The sequence below is a fragment of the Muscardinus avellanarius genome (genome assembly GCF_963383645.1).
Source record: "Muscardinus avellanarius genome assembly, chromosome: 2".
NCBI classification, from domain to species: domain Eukaryota; kingdom Metazoa; phylum Chordata; class Mammalia; order Rodentia; family Gliridae; genus Muscardinus; species Muscardinus avellanarius.
The window spans coordinates 69,483,898-69,507,437 of NC_137787.1; the positions used below are offsets into that span (position 1 = coordinate 69,483,898).

General features: G+C 34.5%; 1 protein-coding gene across 7 annotated transcripts in view; it reads left to right on the plus strand.

The window, feature by feature from the left end:
* Positions 1-23,540, plus strand: part of SCN9A (sodium voltage-gated channel alpha subunit 9) — a gene marked incomplete at both ends in the record, with an annotated part of 99,279 nt that overhangs the window by 67,708 nt on the left and 8,031 nt on the right. For all 7 annotated transcript variants that reach the window (XM_080689177.1, XM_080689174.1, XM_080689176.1 and 4 more), the window contains 7 exons: positions 2,525-2,698; positions 6,633-6,755; positions 11,014-11,295; positions 12,179-12,232; positions 15,142-15,283; positions 19,964-20,061; positions 20,215-20,485. In XM_080689177.1, coding sequence (XP_080545303.1) covers positions 2,525-2,698; positions 6,633-6,755; positions 11,014-11,295; positions 12,179-12,232; positions 15,142-15,283; positions 19,964-20,061; positions 20,215-20,485 — 1,144 coding nt within the window. The remainder of the gene's footprint in view (positions 1-2,524; positions 2,699-6,632; positions 6,756-11,013; positions 11,296-12,178; positions 12,233-15,141; positions 15,284-19,963; positions 20,062-20,214; positions 20,486-23,540) is intronic.

Below are 23,540 nucleotides of genomic sequence, written 5' to 3' on the forward strand. Positions count from 1 at the left end.
GATGGAACCCAGGGGCATTCGACCTCTGAACTACACCCCCACACACCAACCTTATTTTTTATTCTTTATTATGAAACAGCATCTCACTAAGTTGCAAAGGGCCTCACTAAGTAGCTGAGACTGTCCTTGAACCCTGATCCTCCTGTCTCAGCCTCCCAAATTCTGGGATTATAAGTGTGTGCTACCATGCCCAGCTAAGAAACCATCCTTTTTTACAAAGCACTAAGCAACACAGCTCTTGATCTCAAAGATAGACACTAACTCATGCCTCAAGGCTACTTGCCTTAAACCCCAAGCAATTGCCTGAATGAAAAGCACAAAGGACCGTTCAGTCTGGGCTTATGTAGCAGGAAGGTCCAGTTTCCATCAAGGACCCACAGTGGACAGCCTTTCCAAACAAGTCTCATCTCTCAAAAAAGAGAAAATAAAACACTATTTTACTTATCTGGCACTGTGTAAGTAAGAATCTTAATACTGTCTCTAACATCTTGTATTTCGAACAACTAAAAAGTTTATCCCAGGCTGAGACATATATGTAACAGATTTTTCTCAGAGAGGAGATTTAAAACATTAAAGAAAAGTTTAGCACAATACTTATTCACAAATGTCTAAAAAAGAGATCACATTTTCTGGGAAGGAATCCTCCAAACTGGAATGCAAATGAATCAGAGAAGGAAGAAAAAAGTATTTCAAAAAGAAGTGGTTTTTTTTTGTTGTTTTTTTTTTGGTGGTTACTTAGGGAGTTTTCCAGTTGCACTAGATTTTAAAAACACCTGTCTATAAAAATAAATAAAAACTAACATCTATCTATTAGTGCCCATTTATTGTATTTCAAATTATTTGTGTAAATTTTCTCATTTAACCCTGTGAAATGATGGTATTTTCTTTCTTTTTACCAAAGAGGAAGCTGAATACAAAGTTTAACACGTTTCTTAGTGTCCCAAATCTAGTAGCTGACTGAGTTATAATATATATTGAAGTCTAACTTCAAATATATATTGATATATATATTGAAGTCTAACTTCAAAACTACCTTATCTTTTACTCAAAAAGAGACCACTTCAAATTAAAAGAGAACCAGTGAAATCTCAGCTTCAAATCACCCAGAGATCACAGTGACATCTTTGCCTCTTTGCTCCCTGGAAGCAAGGACCTGTGTCTCAGCAGAGTCCTGTGCCAGGCTTTGGGACCAGCCAGAGTGAGGTATGCTCAGGCAGGGCATGAGGTTCTTACCTTGAACACTCACTGCTAGCCCTGCTATGAGCCCATGCCTCACCTAGGAACAGACCTCCTTCTCCTTGTGACCAGGCCCCTCTTTTGTCATTGCATATTACTGACAGGTCATTGCCAGAATATCTGTGTAGGTTGCTTGCCGATTCCTTCAGAACTTAGAGAAAGGGGCAGGAAGGTCCCCAGGGGTAGAGGCCTTTCCCTGCATTTCAGTTCACTAATTTTCAGGATCTCCACCAGCTGCTGGCACCTTCTTTGTGCATTTTTGCAAATCTGTCTATTCTCTCTGTTTTCTTCAATGTTGATACCAATAGTTTAAAAACCATACTAGGGATTGTCTTTAACAGATTAATAGCAAAACTCCTTGGAGGGAAAAGTAAAGAGAATGGCATATGCCCACAACTGTAAACAGGCAGTACAAGGTCTTTTAGCTTTTATATCTTCCAATGAGGTGTGTGGTACTTCAACATCCAAGATAAAATTCTAATAAATTAGACCTATTTAGATTAGCAATCACCTTCAGTGTCTCAGTGAGCTCAGTTCTTAAGTCCATTCAGGTTATTTCCCAAGGGACTTAGAGCTATGCCCAAAATATCATTCTGTCACTTACTAAAAGCTCTTAGTGAATAATAAGTGTCACATTCATGGAGTGAACTTAACCATGATCTGTAGTGACAGCTTTTGATGAATGATAAAATATGAATACAGAATTAAGGGGGGAATCCTCTGTGTTCTGTAGCCCTACTAAGCATCTGCAATCATTAATTTAGCAAGCCTATCCTTTCCTCCTGCTGTGTTCTTAACATAGTGGTAGGCACTGCGGTACCCAAGCAAGGAAGAGCCCAAAGAGAGGTGCCATAAGTTCACACCTATGAAAAGTTCGTAAGATGAGCTGAGCCCGGGCTGGTGTCTGAAGTTATCAAGACTCATTCAATTTGAATGGGGAGGAAAAAGAGAGTCAGATGAAGACAGAAATCTCTACAGGCGTCAGAGATCATGGTTCTTTCAGAAGATTATAAGTGATTTCATTATTTTGCCTGCTCTCTCTCTCTCTCTCTCTCTCTCTCTCTCTCTCTCTCTCTCTCTCTCTCTCTCTCTCCCTCTCCCTCTTGAAGCAACCAGTGAGAAGACTGGAACAGAGTGCAATGCAATAGCTATGAACTAGAAGAAAGACAGCTGGCCCACAGCAGCATCATGTTTCAGTGACTCACTCTCAGAACTGCACTTCCTGATTGTGTTAGGAACCATAAATTTTAATCTGTGCATGAATTGAAATTGAGTATTATTTTCACAGGCTTTTGAGGATATATATATTGAAAAGAAAAAGACCATTAAGATTATCCTGGAGTATGCTGATAAGATATTCACCTACATCTTCATTCTGGAAATGCTTCTAAAATGGGTAGCCTATGGCTATAAAACCTATTTCACCAATGCCTGGTGTTGGCTGGATTTCTTAATTGTTGATGTAGGTACTTTGGAGTAAATTTTCAAAGACAATTTATTCTTACTATGTGTTGTAAAATGTCTTCACCAATATAATATATTAAGGTATTTTAATGTTTGTTACCTTCATGTACTTTTAGGCCAAAGGTTTATATTTTTAGTTAATATTTGTACCCTAAACTCATCCTATCTGTAAAAACTAGAACATAAATCTTTTATTGATTATAAATTCTGTACCATTGTGACATTTATGTGCATTTTTGATAACCAGAGAAAGTGATATTTTTTTAAAAATACATATATGAATATCACTATTAAGATTAAAAAAAAGTAAAAACTAGGTTTGTTGGGGGTAGTTATGGAAGGGGGAATTCATTCATTCATTTTTATTTAGCATAGTATTATTTTAATTATGCAGTTTAATAATATGCCATTGAAAGTATTTTATATTTTTGAAAAGGCTTTCATAGTTCATGATCTTGATCTCCCAGTCTTATTTTTCTCACAATATGTTCTTTAGTCTCTTAGTAATTCCCTTAGATTTTCAGAATTTAGCCCTTATGGTTAGAGAAGAAACATCCAGTATTATTCCACAGGTTTTAAAGAATTGTTTCCCACCTGATTCCTGGAATAATTAGAAGGCAACAAGCAAATTTTATATTACAACAAGTGCTTTCACATTTAACCAAGAGTCTGATCATCATTCAAAAAAGATAAATACAGCATCATTCATACATAAGAAAATTATAACAATTACTATAAATAGCAAATTCCAACTGCAAAGTTAAACTAAAACTAGTCATAATTACTCAAAAGTTCAATTTACCCACCATTGCATAAGGCTCAGTAATTTTTCTGTATGTTTGTGGAACTGGGGTATAAACCCAGGAACATTCTACCCACCCCCCACACACACACACCAGCTATATCCCCAGTCCTATTTTTTATGCTTTACTTTGAAACAGAGTTTCACTAACTTAGCTGAGACTGGCCACTAGGATCCTCCTATCTCAGCTTCTCAAGTACTGAGATTATCAGTAAAGTATTTTTTATTGTACAATATGTTAAATTCACTATCATTTTTGTTTTCTATATAAACTACATGCATATTTTTCTCAGTGTATTTATTATACTACATATAGAATTCTCCTCTATGATAATTCTATTTTAGATACTTTATATTAAAGATTTCATACTGTTTAATTTTTTTACTTTTTACATATAGGTTATCTAGTTACCACTTAGAGAAAGAAAAATAAGATGAATCCTTTTGTAATAAAGAATAGTGCTTTTTTTAAGGCTAACAAAATAAAAGAAGTAATGTAGGTAATTTTCCCTTAACCTTTAAATATGTTTTGGTCTATTTTAAAACTTTCAAAATATCAAAATTATACATTTTTAATATTCATCATAAGAAATAAAAGTTTGTAAGAAAAGTTGGATTTATTTTAAAGTAAGATATAGGGCTCTTCATAAGAAATTTTTTTCTATATTTGAAAATCTGAACTGATAATTCTCAATGTGTATAACAAGAATGTTTAGAACCACATGATATACAGCACTGAAATATATAACTTCTATTTGAAGTGTTATGTAATGTTTTGTAAACAAATATATACATGTACACATACATATGCTTTTTAGTGCAAAATACAGACAGAAAGCCCACCACAATATTTTTGCTAACATAGAGGTAGTTGTTTATTATTATTATTATCATTATCACTATTAGTAGTAGTAGTACTATTATTATTATATTGTTACAATGCAGATTATCGGTATGTTTCCATGTTACCCAGGCTAGCCTCAACCTTGCCATTCTCTGTCCTCTGTCTACTGATCTCTTAAGTAGCTTGGACTATAGGTGCATGCCACTGTTCCCAGCCTGAAATTTTTTTCTCAAAATATGAAAAAATAATTTATAGCAGTTGTTTTCAAAGTGTGATCTCTGAATCAAAAGCATTGGCACTTGTGATAACTCATTCAAGAGGTAAAAATCTCAGAAGCCCCCAAAGACGTACAGAATCAGAAGCCTTGGGGCCAGAACCTACCAAACTGCTGTAACAAGCCTTACAGATTCATATAATGCTTGTGCAGGTTTCGTAGTCACTGATTTGACTTGCTGTGCAGAGGAGGGGCTCTGCTGTTTTCTGATTATTTGAAAATTATGTGATTGAGCATCACTCATCAGTATGAGTACAAACTTGTGAATATACAAAGGTATGCACAGCTACCTAGACAGATGGATACATATATTGAGATGCATATAAATATTCTCAGTTACAAATTATACACACAGCAGTTTTCTCAGAAATATTTATATATTCCATACTGTAAAGCTCAATTAACAGTGGTTTAGAGAACAGGTCTACTACTTCCTTAGGGACTGTTCACATTATAACAAATATTTTAAAGCTTATTTTTCCTACTAAAATTAGAATATATTCATTTTAAGTGTACTTAACAAATAATAGACTCAAATTGACTGAATATAGCAGTGATAAGAGGAACAATTAGTTCCATCATTTTTAAGAAAATAAACATATTTTTACATTGGAGAGATATTCCAAAGTAACCACGTAAAAATGAAAGTACTTGCGCCAGGAATGGTGGCGCACACTTGTAACACCCATGCTTGGGAGGCGGAGACAGGAGGACCGCGCAGGTTCGAAGCCAACCTCTCTGGCTTAAGAGAACCTATTTCCAAATAAAAAATCTATTAAAAATAGGTGTCTGCGAGTGTAGCCTGGAGGCAGCAGGGTTTCCAGAAACCCCAGTACCACCAAAAAACAAAAAACATGAAAGCACTTTAACATCCCCTAGTTTGCATATCTGTTTACTTTCTGAGTAGCAGCAACAGTGAATTTCTTTTTATTCCTTAAAATAGTTAAATATAAGAAAGTTGTCTCTGAACATCTTAAAGTAATCCTTACTGTAATTAATAATGGAGATATTCCAAGTGCTGTTCTTAGGCATTATCTCCTGCTAATGAGTATACAATAAATAATTTTTGTATGTTTTGTTTCTAGAACCGGGTATCGAACCCAGGGGCATTCTATGTCTGAGCAACACCCCTAGCCCTATTTTTTTTTTAATTTTGAGACAAGGTCTCACTAAGTTTCTGAGGCTGGTCTTGAATCTCCAACCCTCCTGTCTTAGCATCCCAAGATTGCCGGCATGTACCACTACACCTAGCATACATGAATACTTAAGGAACTTTTTCAGAGACTGGATGCACTTACAGATTCAAAGCTAAAGTCATTGAGGAACTCATGAGTATTGCTTTCTTTTCTGACCATGCTCTTTCTTCTGAAATAATCTATGAGAAGAACACAAAGTCCTGTTGGATACCAGTTATGGTCATTGTGACTGGTGTGACATGAAAAGCTCTTATGTATTTATGTTTATGGAGAATCTAATTACTCCATCTGTTTTTATTCTGTTCAATATAACTGATAATTTCTTCTATAAATTATTACAAGATAAATTTGTTGGTGTCCATTATGAGAAATCAAAGAGCAGAAACGATTTCATCTGTAAATGTTCCCCATCTCAAAATCACGAGTCTTCAGGCTGCGTTTGAATAGGGCTGCTATTTGGGCTTAGATCTGTTTTAGTTAATACCTCTCTTTTATGTCAGCTTCAGAACCATACCTGCTGTTATGCAGGGAGTTTTATTTCAAATATTTTGATAGTTGATCTAGTTCACTTTTCACATTATGTGAACTATTTTCACATAATTTAATAAGCAAGTACATAACCATTGGTTACAAAAGATGAAAATCATGTGTATTATTTCTATTTAGGTATAATAAAATAATAAATAACCAATGACTAGATAGCTATGTAGAAAATTATATTGTTCCTGTTGTACTTCTCTGAGTGGGATTTGAACTTTTTTCTTTTCCTGCCTTGTCATTTCATTGATACAGCTAATGAGATGTTATTTTTTATAGGTTTCTTTGGTTACATTAGTTGCAAACACTCTTGGCTACTCAGATCTTGGCCCCATTAAATCCCTTCGGACACTGAGAGCTTTAAGACCCCTAAGAGCCTTATCTAGATTTGAAGGAATGAGGGTAAGAAAATATTAAGCTCCTTAATATAAAGTTTTTAATTTTTAAATTGGATATTTAAAGTATAAAATGGTTTATAGTAATTATGGCTGTTTATATTTACACATGTATATATGCATACATATATATGGGCTGTTTATATATAATAAGAGTACACACTGTTTTTACAAAGGAATAAATCAATACAGTAGTCATTCCTTTATATAATAGACAATTGGATGATCCACATAAGTGACTTTTTTCTTTGTAAATGGAAGTCTTCCCTATGCTAGAAATTCAAGTTGAAAGATCACTGTTAGTGACCGCTCAAATATCAGTCAAGGATATACCTATATCACGTGTTTAAATATTGTCCAAAGATCTACCCTTGGTAGGAAGCATAAGAAGAATACGGAAATAAAGTAACATTATCCATGATATTTAATTTCCTTCTTAATAGTTCAAAGTTAGTGAATTATATCAAAATTGCATTTAAAAATAATAGCTAAAGCTTTGAGAACTTACTTCCTTGGCACGAGACTCCACATTTAGCAGAGACAAGGTGAGATAAATAACAACTGTAACCTATCTGGATTTAAGGGCTGTATTAAGTCAACAACTTCTTTATAATATACATGGAAGACAATAGTCAAGTTAGGTATAATCAGAGTCCATGTCCTCATTTGGATACGACGTGGTAGATTTTTTTCTCTTCAGATTGATCCTGATTCCTCATCCTCTGTTGTTCTATTAGCCTGGATTGCTGATCCCTGCTGCCTCAATCCCAGCTCATCACTGGCAAGGGAGCAAACGCCTATCTATCTTTAAACTTGATTTGAATTTTCCCTTTCTATTCACTACCAGGCATAACTATCTATCATCTATACCTCTATCATCACATACCTCTATCATCACATACCTAGAACCCTCATTATATTGTATTTTACTTACTCATTCCCCTGAACACCTGTCTTTCTACAGTCTCTTAGCAAGTTTACTTGGGGATTAGTCTAACTCATAGATTCTCAAAGTGTGGTCACTAATTAATGATCAGAATTGTCTGACAATATATTAAAAATAAAATCTCTCGAGCCCCAGCCCAAACCAAAGTAAAAAAAAAAAACAAAAAAACAAAAAAAAAACTCTTCTTAGAACTCTGAGCTTTCTGAGCTTTAACCAGCCTTGTATGAACATGATAGATCTTTCAGCCAGCTAGCCGAAGAGAGATCATGATTATGTAAAAAAATTCATAAGCAAAATTCAAATACTCTTTTTCATAAAGGAATCAAAAATTGCATATTTTATTCTGAAATATGGTTCTGGCATCAGCTTAATTTTTTTGAGCATTAATAGGATATTACATTTTACCCTGAACTTTTGAGGATTCCTTGGAGTTGAGGAATGGCATGCCACATTTTCATAAACAGAGAAGATGCTCATCTGTGCAAAACCAGTTCCTTTTGCAATTAAGTCAGTCTTTAAGTTTATGCTTTTTACACTTGATTTTTATGCATAATACAGGTTAACTGTATTGAAGAAAGCATATTAATAATTGGGAGGAGTAAACGTTTATTTACATTTGCTAGCCATGTGAATGAAAATATTTCCTCACATAGTAGGCTTATTTTGGAAAACAAAATAATGCATTTGATATATTTTGCAATAAGTTTCCTTAGAGTTTCTGAGGCTTGTTAAGCCGACTGATTTTCCCAATTAGCTTCTCATCACAGGGACAGGTGCCTCTCTCCATTCATCCCATTATGACATTTTCTTAACACCAAATATATGTCAGCTATTGCAGTATAAAGAGTACAGAGTGGCAAAGAGATCCAATTCCCATAAGAGTTAGTACAGCCAACTGTCACAGATAAACAGAAAGGAATAGTATCCTGTGGAACCTTCTATAAAAGAATAAGCACACAACGCCGGGCGTGGTGGTGCACGCTTGTAATCCCCGTGCTTGGGAGGTGGAGACAGGAGGATCGCGCTGGTTTAAAGCCAGTCTCCCTGGCTGGCTTAAGAGACCCTGTTTGTAGCCCGGAAGTATAAGGGTTTCCAGGAACCCCAGTACCACAAGAAGAAGAAGAAGAAGAAGAAGAAGAAGAAGAAGAAGAAGAAGAAGAAGAGGAAGAGGAAGAGGAAGAGGAAGAGGAAGAGGAAGAGGAAGAGGAAGAGGAAGAGGAAGAGGAAGAGGAGGAGGAGGAGGAGGAGGAGGAGGAGGAGGAGACGACAAAGGAATATGATAAAGAAAGATTGCTGCCATTGGAGCCATGACTAAAAGAGTAAGCCCAAATCCACAGGCAGGTAGGCATTCAAGGAACAGATTCTGTATGGTTGAGAGGCACAGAGTTGAGTGTTTAAGGTGTTTGGGGGCATTGGAAGGATTGGTGTGCTTTGTTAATAAGCATAGTGGAGGGAGAGCGAGAAATGAAGATGAAGAAATAGGCTGAAGACTGTCCACTTGCACTTCATCTCTAGTCTTGTTCTTCTAAACATCTTTGGAAGTCTTTTGTACTATAAAGATCTGATGAAAACATGTTATCTCTCCAGAAAGAAAGCACAAGCATAATGCTTTTCATGCTATCTCATGTTCCCATGGAGCCTTTATCAGGTCCAGACTCTAGAGTAATAATCATTGCTCTGGTCACAGGAGTCAAGAAACCAGAGCCACACATGGATAATTGACCATTTTAATAAAGGAAGTCTTATTGAAACATATCCATGTCCATTTGTTTATGTATAATCTATAATTACAATGGCAAAGTTGAATAGTTGCAACAGAGATCAACTAACCTATGTAGCCTAAAAATCTTTAAGAATATGTTTGCCAATCTCTATTGTAGACAATCTCCTAGATAGAGACCCACGGCATGTCCTATTTGGAACTGTCTTGAGATCCTGCTTAATATGATGAAAAAATGAGGGACCACACTGCTAAAATCTAACAAATTAACCTTTAACATACTTGTACTCCAGGGGGACTAGAGTTGAAGAATAATAAGTCAGGTATATTTGGAAGCTAGAGTAATAAAGAAAATCTGGAGAGTAAAAAATGAAAAAGAGATGCCATGAAGGACAGTTGAGGAAAGGGCACCCATGATCACTCACAGAGGAAATGCTGAATGGCAGAAATAAAGAAAGTATTAAGATGAATGATGCCTCATTTTTGTTTCAACTGAGAGAAGCCTATTTGTATTTGGCCAAGGGTTTACATGGAAAGTATTGTTAGAGTTAAAATAAGGAATTCTAAAATAAGGAATTCTCGCTGGGCATGGTGGTGCACGCTTGTAATCCCAGCATTAGTGAGGCCCTTCACAAATCAGTGAATCCCTGTTTCAAAAAGGAAAAGACTAAAGCCAGGCATGGTGGCACACGCTTGTAATCCCCATGCTTGGGAGGCAGAGACAGGAGATCGCACAGGTTCGAAGCCAGCCTCGCTGGGTTAAGAGACCCTGTTTCAAAAAAAAAAAAAAAAAAAAAAGTATAAAATAGGTCTGGGAGTGTAGCCTGGAGGTAGAAGGGTTTCCAGGAACCCCAGTAGCACCAAAAAGAAAGAAAGAAAGAAAGAAAGAAAGAAAGAAAGAAAGAAAGAAAGAAAGAAAGAAAGAAAGAAAGAAAGAAAGGAAGGAAAGAAAGGGCTAAAAATATAGCGCTGAAGGTGTAACATGGAGTTAAAATGTCCATGGGTTCCATTTTTAGTACTGCAAAAATAAAATAAAATATAAAATAAAATACGGAATTCTCATTTGGCAGAACTATCTAAATCTATAGAGTTCAAAGCACTAAAAGACTCCCAAACTTGACTCCACCTGAAACATTTTAGACTTTTTATTACATGGAGGACACTTATTGCTGAGAAATTCTAGGATTATTCATTTTAAATGTACATATGATTTGTTTTTATCATTTTTTTCATTTTTAAAGTGTATAGGTTTTTATGATTTCACCTTAACACTGTCAAGTGTCTATTATTTTTTTATTTACTTAAATTGTAATATTTTCACCGTTTTGTCTTGTGCTTTTGCTAATAGTTTTACTGTGTAAATTATGTAGTCTATAAACCCAGTAATCACAGAACTCATGTTTCAATGTGTTTTGCTTGGCGATTATTAAACATATGGTGGGCATTTAATATGTACTTGTTGGTTGTTTGATTCGAGGTTTTAAATATTTAAAAATGCCTTTAAATTTTTTTACTTTGTTTAATCTTAAATTGATATTGCCTACTCAGTCTTTTTTTTCTTACACATCCTAATCATTCTTTCCTTTTCTTGTACACCAGGTGGTTGTGAATGCACTTATAGGAGCGATTCCTTCCATCATGAATGTGCTTCTTGTCTGTCTCATATTCTGGCTAATATTTAGCATCATGGGAGTGAATTTGTTTGCTGGCAAGTTCTATGAGTGTGTTAACACCACAGATGGGGAACGCTTTTCTGTAACTCAAGTTGAAAATCGTTCTGAGTGTTTTGCCCTCATGAATGGCAGTACCACTGTGCGATGGAAAAACCTGAAAGTCAACTTCGATAATGTTGGACTTGGTTACTTGTCACTACTTCAAGTTGTAAGTGACCCCTTTCATGAACACTTGGTATTTTAGTAGATATTGAATGAAGGATATAAGAAATGATTTAAAGAATCCAATAACTATAAATTAAAGTACTCTGGTTTCTAAAGTAGAGTTGATCTTTTATGGAACATGTATCTCTAAACATGGTTAAGAAACGTACGGTTTTGCATTTAAACTCAATTTAGTTTGACTATTTGAAGTTATTTGGACTTCCATCATTGCCTATCTTAATATTGGTACAAAAATAAATAGACTGGTATGGTGGTACATAACTGTAATCCCAATAACTTGAGAGGCTGAGATAGAAGAATCATAGATTTGTAGCCAGCCTAGGCAACTTAGTGACACCTTCTGCAACTTAGGAAGAACCTGTTTCAAAATAAAAAATAAAAATAGAGCTAGGAGGTATGCCTTAGAAGTAGAATGACCCAGGGTTCAGTCTCCAGTACAATACACAAAAAAAAATCAATAAACAAATAGTCATTTTTGAATTTCCAGTTTTATTCTATATTCGAATAAGAGGAACTTCCTATTGACACAGAGAATCCTTAAAGAATGAAGAAAAATTGTTTTCTGCCTTAACAATAAAGTTCTCTTGTACTCTCAGAAAAATAAAAGTTCATATGAAAAATTCTCAAGCAATCATAACAATTTGGAAATACTTAAGACTAAAATTTAGAATTTGACTTAGGAATCTCTCTTCTTTTTTCAACATAGCATCTTTATATTAAATTCATATTATGAAATACAACAAAACTTACTAATTTCATATTGCTTAACATTAAGATTGCTTAACATTAAGATTGAGTAGACAAAATTATATTTATGTAATTTTGGAGTATAAACTTCATATTCAAATCTATAAATATATTTACAGGCAACATTTAAGGGATGGATGGATATTATGTATGCAGCAGTTGATTCTGTTGATGTAAGTACTGAAAGACATAACACTTAATATAATAATTTTTAAATCACTTATTTTAGTTCTATGGTTTTCAAATTCTAGCTCCACAGACTCCATGGTATGTACAAATACAATGGAGAATTACCAGAAACAGACTCAAATCCTAACTCTACCACACTGTCCAAGTGTCACAATTGCCATTGAACAAGTTAATTTACCTCTCTGAGTATTAGTTTCTTCTCCTATAAAAATTAAATACTCCAATCTCTACCTCATAAGGCTGTGAGGATCCACCAAGAAAGTTCAAGTTTTTATATTTTCATGGTACTTTGGAAGAGTACATGTGAAATAAGTTCTTTGCTGAGAATATATAGGTTACTGGATAGTTCATATTGTCACAAAGTTCTGTGAAGATATTTTTATAACCAAATGGAAAAAATAAAATTTACAGAAGTGTGATATCTCTTTTGCAGGTTTTTGGGGAAGTAAAAACATCTTCAGGGCATTTTGTTGCTAAATTTGTCTTCCTAATCTGAGAACTAGTACAATATAGAGAGAGGTTCTTTGCAATCATTTGAACATTACACATAGTATGCATCTATTAAGTACTTGTTTAATATTTGATGTATTTTAAGAATGAATGTTAATCTTTTCAAAGAAACAGCTTTTTGATTTGTTGATCCATTGTAATTTTTTGTTTGTTTGTTTTGCGGGTCTGGGGATGGAACCCAGGGGCATTCGACCTCCAAGCTACACCCCCTGCCCTATTTTTTATTCTTTATTTTGAATCTGGATCTCACTAAGTTGCAAAGGGCCTCACTAAGTAGCTGAGGCTGTCTGTGAACCGCAATCCTCTGGTCTCAGCCTCCAAATGCTGGGATTACGCCCAGCTCTTTGCATTTTTTATTCTCTATTTCATTTATTTCTGCTATGATTTTAATTATTTCCTAGCTTCTGCTGGCTTTGGGATTAGACTGTTACTGTTTTTTGTATGTCCTTGAGGTGTGTCATTAGGTTGTTTATTTGGTGACTTTCTGTTTTTCTTATGTGAGCACTCAGTGCTATAAATTTTCCACTTAACACAACTTTCAGAATGTCCCATATATTTTGGTGTGTTGTGTCTCTATTTTTGTTTAATTCCAGGAATTTTTAAATTTTGCCCCTTATTTATATTCTGATCTATTCCTCATTCAAGAGTCTATCATTAAATCTCCATGTATTTATGTAATTTATTTTGGTCTTCCTGTTGCTGATTTCCACTTTCATTTCATTGTGATCTGAGAAGATTCAGGGAATTATATTACAACTTTTGAATTTGCTGGTGCTTGTTCTGTGGACCAGGATGTGGTCTGTTTTGGAGGAGGTTTTACAGGCAGCTGAGAAGAATGTGTATTCAGCTGTTGCTGGTTGAAATATGCTATATATATCTATTAGGTTCATTTGGTTTATAGTGTTATTTAGTTCTGAAGAGACATTACTCATCTTTTGTCTTGATGATCAATCTAGTGCATGAGTGGTGTGCTGAAGTCTCCCAATATTATTGTATTTGGTCCATTTGAGATCTGATATCCTGAAAGTTTGTCTTACAAATATGGGTGCACGCATATTTGAAATATAAATGTTTATTATCATTATATCCTTTTGCTGGATTGTTCCTTTTATTAATAATAAGTGTTCTACTTTGTTTCATCTGATGTGTTTTAGCTTAAAGTTTGTTTTATTAGATATCAGTGTTACCAGCCCTGCTTGCTTTTGGTCTTTATTTGCATGATATACCTTTTTCAGCCTTTTCACCTTTATCCTATGGATAGGTGTGGCTGTAAGATGAATTTCTTGCAAACAGCATATAGTCGGATTACATTTTTAAATCAACATTGCCAATCTATACTTTTTCATTAGAGAGTTAAGCCCTTTGATGTTCAGTGTTATTATTGAAATATAATTTTTGTTTCCTGTCATTTTGTGTTCTATATTCTGATTGATATAGTGTTATTCCTCCTTTGCTTAGTTGCCCACCTGGTGGAATTTGCCACATCTCTACTTCTGGAATTTGCTTCTGTTTTCTTCTTTACGATTTATTTCTTTAAGTATTTTCTCTAGTGCTGGCTTGGTAGTCATGAATTTTTGAAGTTTCTGCTTACCTTGGAAAGTTTTTCTTTGTCCATCAATTTTGAATGATATGTTTGCTGGCTATAGCAGTCTTAATTGGAAGTTGTTTCCATTCAGGGTCTGTAGTACTTCATATCAGTTCCTCCAGGCATTCATAACTTGGGTTATGAAGTCTGGAGTGATTTTATTATTTTGCCCCTGAATGTTACCCATTCTTTTGTTCTCACTGCTTTAAAGATTCTTTCCTTGACCTCTTTGTTAGTCATTTTGATTATTAAGTGGCATGGGGAGGTCCTCCTTCTATCCTGTATTAACTGGATGTCCAAGTCTTTTTCTATCTTTGGAAAAATTCTCTGAAATTATTTATCTGAAGAAATTATGGATTCCCTTGTTTGTGTTTTTGCTTCTATCCCTTTTTCAATGTCTTTTATCTATAAGTTAGGACATTTTGTATTGTCTCATAATTGTTGGATGTTTAGGTGGTGGTGTTGTAATGTCTTCTGTATACTGTTGACTATGCTTTTGGTTCTGAATAAACTTTCTTCCAAGAGTGATACCTACCAAGTGCTGTGTGCATGTATGTAATTGTCAAAATGATTAACATTATGCTGTGAGACTATAATGTACCAATAAAAGCACGCACACCAAAAAAAAAACCCAAAACCAACAACAAAAAAGGATGACTATGTTAAGCCTCAGCAGTGCTATAGCTTCTGATATACTGATTTTACCTAAAAGAATACTTTTAGAATAACCTTGTTGAACCATATGAAAATGAAAAGACGACTGTTAATGTCAACATTCTGCTTTTATTAATTTTATAGGTAAACAAGCAGCCCATATATGAATCTAACCTCTACATGTATATGTATTTTGTCATCTTTATCATCTTTGGGTCATTCTTTACTTTGAACTTGTTCATTGGTGTCATCATAGATAATTTCAACCAACAGAAAAAAAAGATAAGTATTTTAAGTATTAATTGTACTGAAGTGACATTAATAATTATTTTTCAAAAATGTAATGTAAAATTTAATTTTATGTCAATTCATTTCTTTAGCATTTTACTTATCTTTAAAGTGATTGAGCAAGGATACAAATACATATGTGCTTAATCTTATTCATTTTTGTGCAGAAAATAAAATTCTATCATAACTATTTTAAGCAACATATCAACTATTTTATTTCATGTGATGTTCCCTATAGAGAATAAAAAAATTAAATTTACTAATTTTTTTCAAAACACACTTAATTTTAGTTATTTAGCTATTTTCTTCTGGGCCATATTCTTTTTGGTATGTAGTAGGCTAGCACTTGGGTGGAAATAACATAAGACATAGCTCTTGAGCTTGAGAGTATCTGATAGCATGAACAATTAAAATTAATATTTGCTGAATATTCTAAGCCAGACATTCTTCTGAAAACTTTTATTGCATTAATCCTCACATTGACTGTACTAGTTTCTTAGAGATGACATACAAAAATACCACAGACGGATGGCTCAAAATAGCAGCTATTTGTAGATCTGTAAGTTAGATGTCCAAAGTCAAAGTATTGCAAGGTCATGCTTCTTGCAACACCTCTGAGAGTATCCCTTCTTACATCTCCTATTCTAATACACCAGGCAGTCCTTGGTTTATGGAAGTATAACTGCAGTCTCTCTGTGGTGACATGCAGTTCTTTCTCCAAGGTGTTCTACTCTTCTAATAAGAACACAGGATCTACTGGGTCCAGGACCCACCCTATACTCCCAGGACCTCATATTCATTTAGTTACAACTGTAAAAGCTATTTTCAAATGAGGTGAACATTCTGAGGTACTGAGGGCTAGGTCAACATATCTTTGAGGGGAGCACTACTCATCCCATAATATCAATCATAATGGTATGATTATAGACAATGATTTAGAAATGGGGGATAACATAAAGTTTAAAGAATCTAAGATAATATATCTAGTGATTGATAAAGTTTAAACAGAATTATTACTATATCCCGTGTACCTTGAATATTTAGTCTATTCATTAGATCTTCTCCTATGCTGTATCTCCAAATACTGTCATATGAGACAGTTATAAATAAAGGAGAAATTAACAACAGCAAAGAAATGTAACTGGGAAGTCAGAGTCAAAGTACATCTATAGGAAGTTTTCTGCAACATGTGACATTTGAGCAGGCATGGGAAGATAGATAAGAAGACATTTAGCACCTGGAAGCTATAAAGATGGATAAACCATATGAAAAGACACAGAAATGTGTGCACATATGCATAGTGCTGATGAAGGAGAAAGTAATTCAGGAGGAATGGCAACCCATCCAGTTTGTAAAGAGTTTAGATTTGAGAAACTAAATCATAAAAAGATAATTGAGCCTTCTTGAAAGCAGATATAAGAAGTTGTGTGAACTTATTTCAGTAGGAGCTGATATGTCTTAATGGTGATATGTCTTAATGATGTTTGATTAAGTGATAACATTTGAGCAAGACATTGATTTTTAGGATTCTATGATACATGCAATCCCACACAAAGTACCTCACATGTGTAATCTAAAAGACATGGTATCCCAGGCTAACCTCCTAGAGGTTACATTATATGTATATAATATGATGACTAGCCAGCTAGACCATTGCTTCATCATAAATATAATTCTGGAGTTCCTTCTTACAGAGACTATGAAACTGGGCTTTAATACAAATTAATCTAGCAGTGATATATTGAGGAGAGACCAACCTTGGTCTAGACCCTGTTTTTTTTAACATTATACACATTAGCCTTATGTTTCAACTGAGAACACGGAGTATATTAAACTATACATTGTAGAGGGCAGGTTCTATAGTATTATGATTTGTAAGACCATAAAAACTTGTCTTGGATTTCTTGACAATTAACTGGGTTTCCCTGGCTGTGGATCACTGACAGGAAAGGAGACCTCTAGAGGATGAGGGTAGAATTACAGGTGGGAAGTATTTCAGAGATTGGCTTAACATCTCAGAAGACAGGTACACACATTGAACTGTCATTAGTGCACATGATTAACTATTCACAAGCAGAGTAAGTGGTTTGTTTAATGTCAAAACCTATGGATTTTTAACAATGAAATGATTGCCTCAGTATTTTTGAACTTCAAAACTTTGAGTTAAGCCGGGCATGGTGGCGCACGCTTGTAATCCCCGCGCTTGGGAGGCGGAGACAGGAGGATCGCACAGGTTCGAAGCCAGCTGCACTGGCTTAAGAGATCCTGTTTCCAAATGAAAAAAAATATAAAATAGGTCTGGGAGTGTAGCCCGGAGGTAGAAGGGCTTCCAGAAACCCCAGTACCACCAAAAACAAACAAACAAACAAACAAACAAAAACTTTGAGTTAAGTTTCTGGCTCTACTCACAATTCATTGCTTCATTTTTCTTTTTCTTTATCTTTTTTTTTTCTTGTACCGAAGATTGAACCCAGGAATATTCTACCTCTGAGCTATACCCCAAGCCCTATTTTACTTTTATTTTGAAACAGTGTTTTGCTAAGTTGCTGATGGCCTCACTGAATTGCTGAAGCTGGCCTCAAACCTGATATCTTCCTTTCTCAGCATCCCAAGACTGAGATTTACACCCATGCACCATCTTGTCTGACATCCACATTATACAATCTTCATCTTTAACAAATTCATGTGATAATTGGATTGTAATAGCGTACCATAAAGCATACTGCTAAAAATTATATTATTAATTGGTTCCAGTTATGAAAAAGAATTGTGTGATTAATTTACAAAAATACATAGTACATACCCGGGCACCATGAGTAAACTGTAAGCAACAACAACCCATTTTAGTAACAGTAATATTATTAGGAAGTGATATACACTTATTAAAACCTTATTATGAAGGTTAATCGCAACTATTCCACAACAGGCTGAGTATCCTTTCTCCAAAATGCTTAGGACTATAAATGTTTTGAATTTCAGATTTTTTTCATATTTGCAATATTTGAATATATTCAAATAGACTGCTAATAATTTTATACAATGTTTTTTAGTGCACTACATTTTGACTACTACCCATTAATGACATGAAGTGTGGAATTTCCATGGTGGTGTCATGTTAATGCTTTAAAAGTTTCAGATTTAGAGGCTTTGTAGTGTTGGCTTTTTGGACTAGTGATTTTCAACTTGCAGTTACAAAAATTTTTCAGTGCTGGTCCTGTACAGCATTATGCTAAGTGTTTGGCATGACTGATCCGATTGGTCCTTTTAACAGATGAATGATGTAGTTACTTTATATTGAAGAGGTGATTTGTATGTAAAGAGATTTAATGCCCATACGAAGATAAGAGAGATGGAATTTGAGCAACGATAACACTAAAACTATTGTCTTGACTAACATGAAGTATGGCTTTGACAGAGCGCAGCACACTAATAGCAAGCTGATTGCAAACATTTCTCCCACCTAGCTCTCACTCATGCCTACCATCACTAGAGAAGATGAATCCTAAAATTACATGAAGATTACATATTTACTAGAGGAAAGGTGAACTAAAGCACTCTAAGAAATGGAGTCTGGTTATCATTAGATAATTGCTTAATCAGCAATGCAGTATAACAAGTAGCTGAAAATAAGTTAATCCAGGAGAACTTAAGGAAAACTGTAACCAGGTCATCTTCAATACCAGTAACCTTCAAATTAAGTAAGGGTTTTGGGAATTCTGAATTGTCAAAGATGAATTCCTAATTACATGGATTATTTTAATTTATGCTGTGGCTTAAATGGGAGATATTACAGACCAATGTGGAATATGCAATATATCTTTAAAAATTACAGAAAAGTTTTAAGAAATTAGCAAGCCTAAAGGAATAACCAAAGCTTCTACTTCCTCTTCATGATATTTAGGCTTATCCAGTGTAGAAAGGAGTTAAAACATTTAGAAGCCACCTTTTTGTATAAGGTCTTAATGATTATATATTATTTTATAAAATTATTGTAAAGTTCTTTAGTTCTTACCAATTTGTTATTGGAAACTTGTTTAACATGTAGAATCTTAGCATATGTAATGTTGTTATCTAGAAAGTATTTATGTTGCAATTCAGTTTTTAAAGGGGAAAAGCCAGAGTCTTTTGAAATGCATTCACATATATAGATTTGAATACAGATATAAATAATCATATATTACCTTGTTATTGTATGCTCATTTTTCTGTTAAAAGAATAGTGGAATACTAAAATAAATACAAATTAATGTAAAACAAATACCATTTTAGTTATTGTTTTTGGTCCCTACTCCTTTTAAGAGTCCAAAATCTTAGCAGATCATCAAAGGAGATACCACTATTAATTCTTATTCATCTTGTGAATATATTTGTATTTAGCAATAAAATTTTAGTAAGACAGAGAGCAGATGAAATATCGGCAGAGTCTAAATTATTAAAGGCTAGTATGTAGAAAGGTAATCAAGTCAAACACCATTGCATTTAAGGTATATATTTCATATATTATGGGACTCATGTACCCATACATAGGTGATTCTCTAAAGCAGATTATAACTATCATGCATGTCATAAATGAATTTTATTTTTATGTTCTATTTTAACCTGTTTTAGCAATGAGTAGAGGAAACTATAAAATGCTTCTTGTTTTAACTAGATTTGTTTTTTATTTCTTTACCTTGGAGGTCAAGACATCTTTATGACAGAAGAACAGAAGAAATACTATAATGCAATGAAAAAGCTAGGATCCAAGAAACCTCAAAAGCCAATTCCTCGACCAGGGGTAAAAAAATTGCATACACACATATATACGTTCACAATTATAAAATATTAGCATGCTAATTTTTAAATTATTTTTAATTTGTTTGGAACACCTATTTTAATTTACAAATCATACTTGAAAAGTTTATATTCCATATTACTCTTGTTTTTGCAGAACAAATTCCAAGGATGTATATTTGACCTAGTGACAAATCAAGTGTTTGATATCACCATTATGGTCCTAATCTGCCTGAACATGGTAACCATGATGGTAGAGAAGGAGGGACAGAGTGAAAAAATGACTTACGTTTTGTATTGGATAAATATGGTATTTATCATCCTTTTCACTGGAGAATGTGTGCTGAAACTAATCTCCCTCAGACATTACTACTTCACTGTAGGATGGAACATTTTCGATTTTGTGGTTGTGATCCTCTCCATTGTAGGTAAGGTCATTTATTAATCAAATTTTAATTTTGAATAAACTGTACATGTGTTCAGAGATGTGTCTGAATCCTTCAGTGTAAATTTACATTGAAGTAAATTAGTATAATGAAACAATGAAGTAATCTTAGCAGCAAAACAAAACCTCTGCTTCAGAATTCCTGGGTTTACACTATAGGCCTGAAGGCCCAATGGTTCTATCTGTTAGAAAAGATGTGATCTGTTGATATTTTATTTCTAGGTTTGCCATTTACTAAGCTGGCTAACCTGTTTCATAAAAAATGTGTCTTCAATGAAGGATCTGAAATTACTTTCAGTTTTAGCATGTATTAAACCTATCTTTTGATTAATAATATGAATTTCCAGAATTTCTGTGACTAAGAAAATTCTTCCTGAATTTACAATATCAGGAAATGTCATCACCATTTCTTAAGGCATAGTACTTGGCCAGTCTATAAAAAAGCAGTGAAAGTAATATCTGTGAATTACAATATATTATTTTATACTAATCTCACTTACCAAATTGTTCTCCAGTTCCATCCATTTCCCTATAAATGACATAATGTGTTTTTCTTTATGGCTGGGTAAAACTTCACCATGTACATATCCCAAAGTTTTGTAATCCATTCATCTATTGATGGACATCTTGGCTGTTTCCATAGTTTGTCAATGGTGAATTGTACACCTGTGAACATAGATATGCATGCATTATTTTAGTAGTTTGGTTTCCATTCATTTGGGTGGATAACCAGAAGTGGTATTGCTAGATCATATAGTAAGGTTTTTCCCATCCTTCTGAGGCTCCTCCATACTGTTTTCCAAAGTGAATGCACTAATTTGCAATCCCACCAATAATGTGTTAGAGTTCCCAATTCTCCACATCCTCACCAGCATTTTTTGTTGTCTGTGTTTTAAATGATTGCCATTCTGGTTGGAGTTAGGTGAAATCACAGGGTAGTTTTGATTTGCAACTTTCTAATTGCTAATGATGTTTTTATGCATTTATTTGCCATTTGAACTTCTTCTTTCATGAAGTGTCTATTTAGTTCACTTGCCCATTTTTGGTTAGATTATTTGTTTTCATAGTGCTGAGTTTCCTGAGTTCTCTGTATATTCTAGATATTAGTCCTCTACCTGAGGAGTAGGTGGGAAAAAATCTCATGCTGCTGGCTCACGGATGAGGTTCTTGATAGTTTCCTTTACTGTACAGAAGCTTTTTCAGTTTAATGCAACCCCACGTCTGATCCTCCTTTTAGTTTCTTGTGCCTTTGGGGTTATGTTGAGAAAGTTTTTACCTGTGCCTGTGTGTTGCAGTGCTGAACCTAAGTGCTCTTCAAAGAGCCTCAAGGTCTCTGGTATAATTTCAGAGTCTTTGATCCATCTTGAATTGACTCTGGTGCAAGGTGAAAAAATGGGCTTTACTTTCATTTTTCTGCAAATGGTTAACCAGTTTTGCCAGTACCATTTGTTGAAGAGGCTATCTATTTTCCAGTGTATGTTTTTGGCCCCTTTGGAAAATATCAATTGGCTGTGAGTGGATTTGTTTCTGGGTCTTCTATTCTGTTCCATTGGTCTATGTATATGTTTTTGTGCCAGTACCATGCTGTTTTTATTACAATGGCTTTGTGGTAGTTTAAAGTCAGGTACTGTGATTCTTCCTGCATGATTTTTACTGCTGAGAAATACTTTGACTACTCTGGGGTTTTTTGTTGTTCTAAATGAATTTAAGGGCTGATTTTTCTATGTCTGTAAGTATTGACCTTGATAATTTAATGGATATTGCATTGAATCTGTAGATCACTTCTGGAAATATGGACATTTTGATGATCTTTATTCTGCCTATCCATGAACATGGAAAATCTTTCCATCTTCTAAGGTCTTCTTCAATTGTTTTGATGGTTTATAATTTTCTCTGTAGAGATATTTTACTTCCTTGGTTAAGTTTATTCCTAGGTATTTTACTTTTTTGTGTGAAATATCCTGAGTGGAGTGTTTTCTGGATTTTTTTTTTTTAGTAAATTTATGATTGGTATGCAGAAAAGCTTTTGATTTTTTTTAATTTTTTATTTTTTGGTGGTACTGGGGTTCCTGGAAGCCCTTCTACCTCCAGGCTACACTCCCAGACCTATTTTATTTTGTAAATAGGGTCTCTTAAGCCAGCGTGGGCTGGCTTCGAAACTGCGCAATCCTCCTGCCTCTGCCTCCCAAGCGTGAGGATTACAAGCATGCACCACCACGCCTGGCATAGCTTCTGATTTCTTAAGATTGATTTTTGTATCCAGACAACATGCTGAATTTGTTGATCCGTTATATAAATGCCTTTTGGTTGAGTTTGTATGGTCTTCTAAGTATAGTATCATGTTACCTGCAAATAGTGAAAGTTAAATTCTTCTTTTCATATTTGTACTCCCTTTATTTCCTTTCCTTGCCTTATTTCTCTGGATAGAGTTTCAAGTACTATATTGGAAAGAAGTGGTGATAATGGACATCCTTTTGTTCTTCCTGTTTTTAGGGAAAATTCTTGAAGTTTTTCTTTATTTAATATGATTTTGGCTGTGGGCCTATTGTAGACTGTCTTTATGATGTTGAGGTATGTTGCTTCTATCCTGAGTCTCTGCAGTGCTTTTAGCATAAATGAATTTTGAATTTTGTCAGATGCCTTTTCAGCATCTATTGAAATGATCATGTGATTTTTGTCTTTAGTTCTGTTTATGTGATGTATTACATGGGTTGATTTTCTTTGTTGAACCAGCTTTGCATCCGTTGGATGAATCCTACCTGGTCATGGTGTATGATTTTCTTGATATGGTTTTGAATACATGTTGCTAGTATTTTGCTTAGCAGTTTTGCATCCAAGTTCATTAAGATAAAGGGCTGGATGTGGTGGTGCACCCTTGTAATCCCCACGCTTGGGAGGCTGAGACAGGAGGATCGCACAGGTTCAAAGCCAGCCTCATTCACTTAGTGAGGCTCTCAGCAACTTAGTGAGACCCTGTTTCCAAATAAAATATAAAAAATAGGTCTGGGAGTATAGCCTGGAGGTAGAAAGCCCCTGGG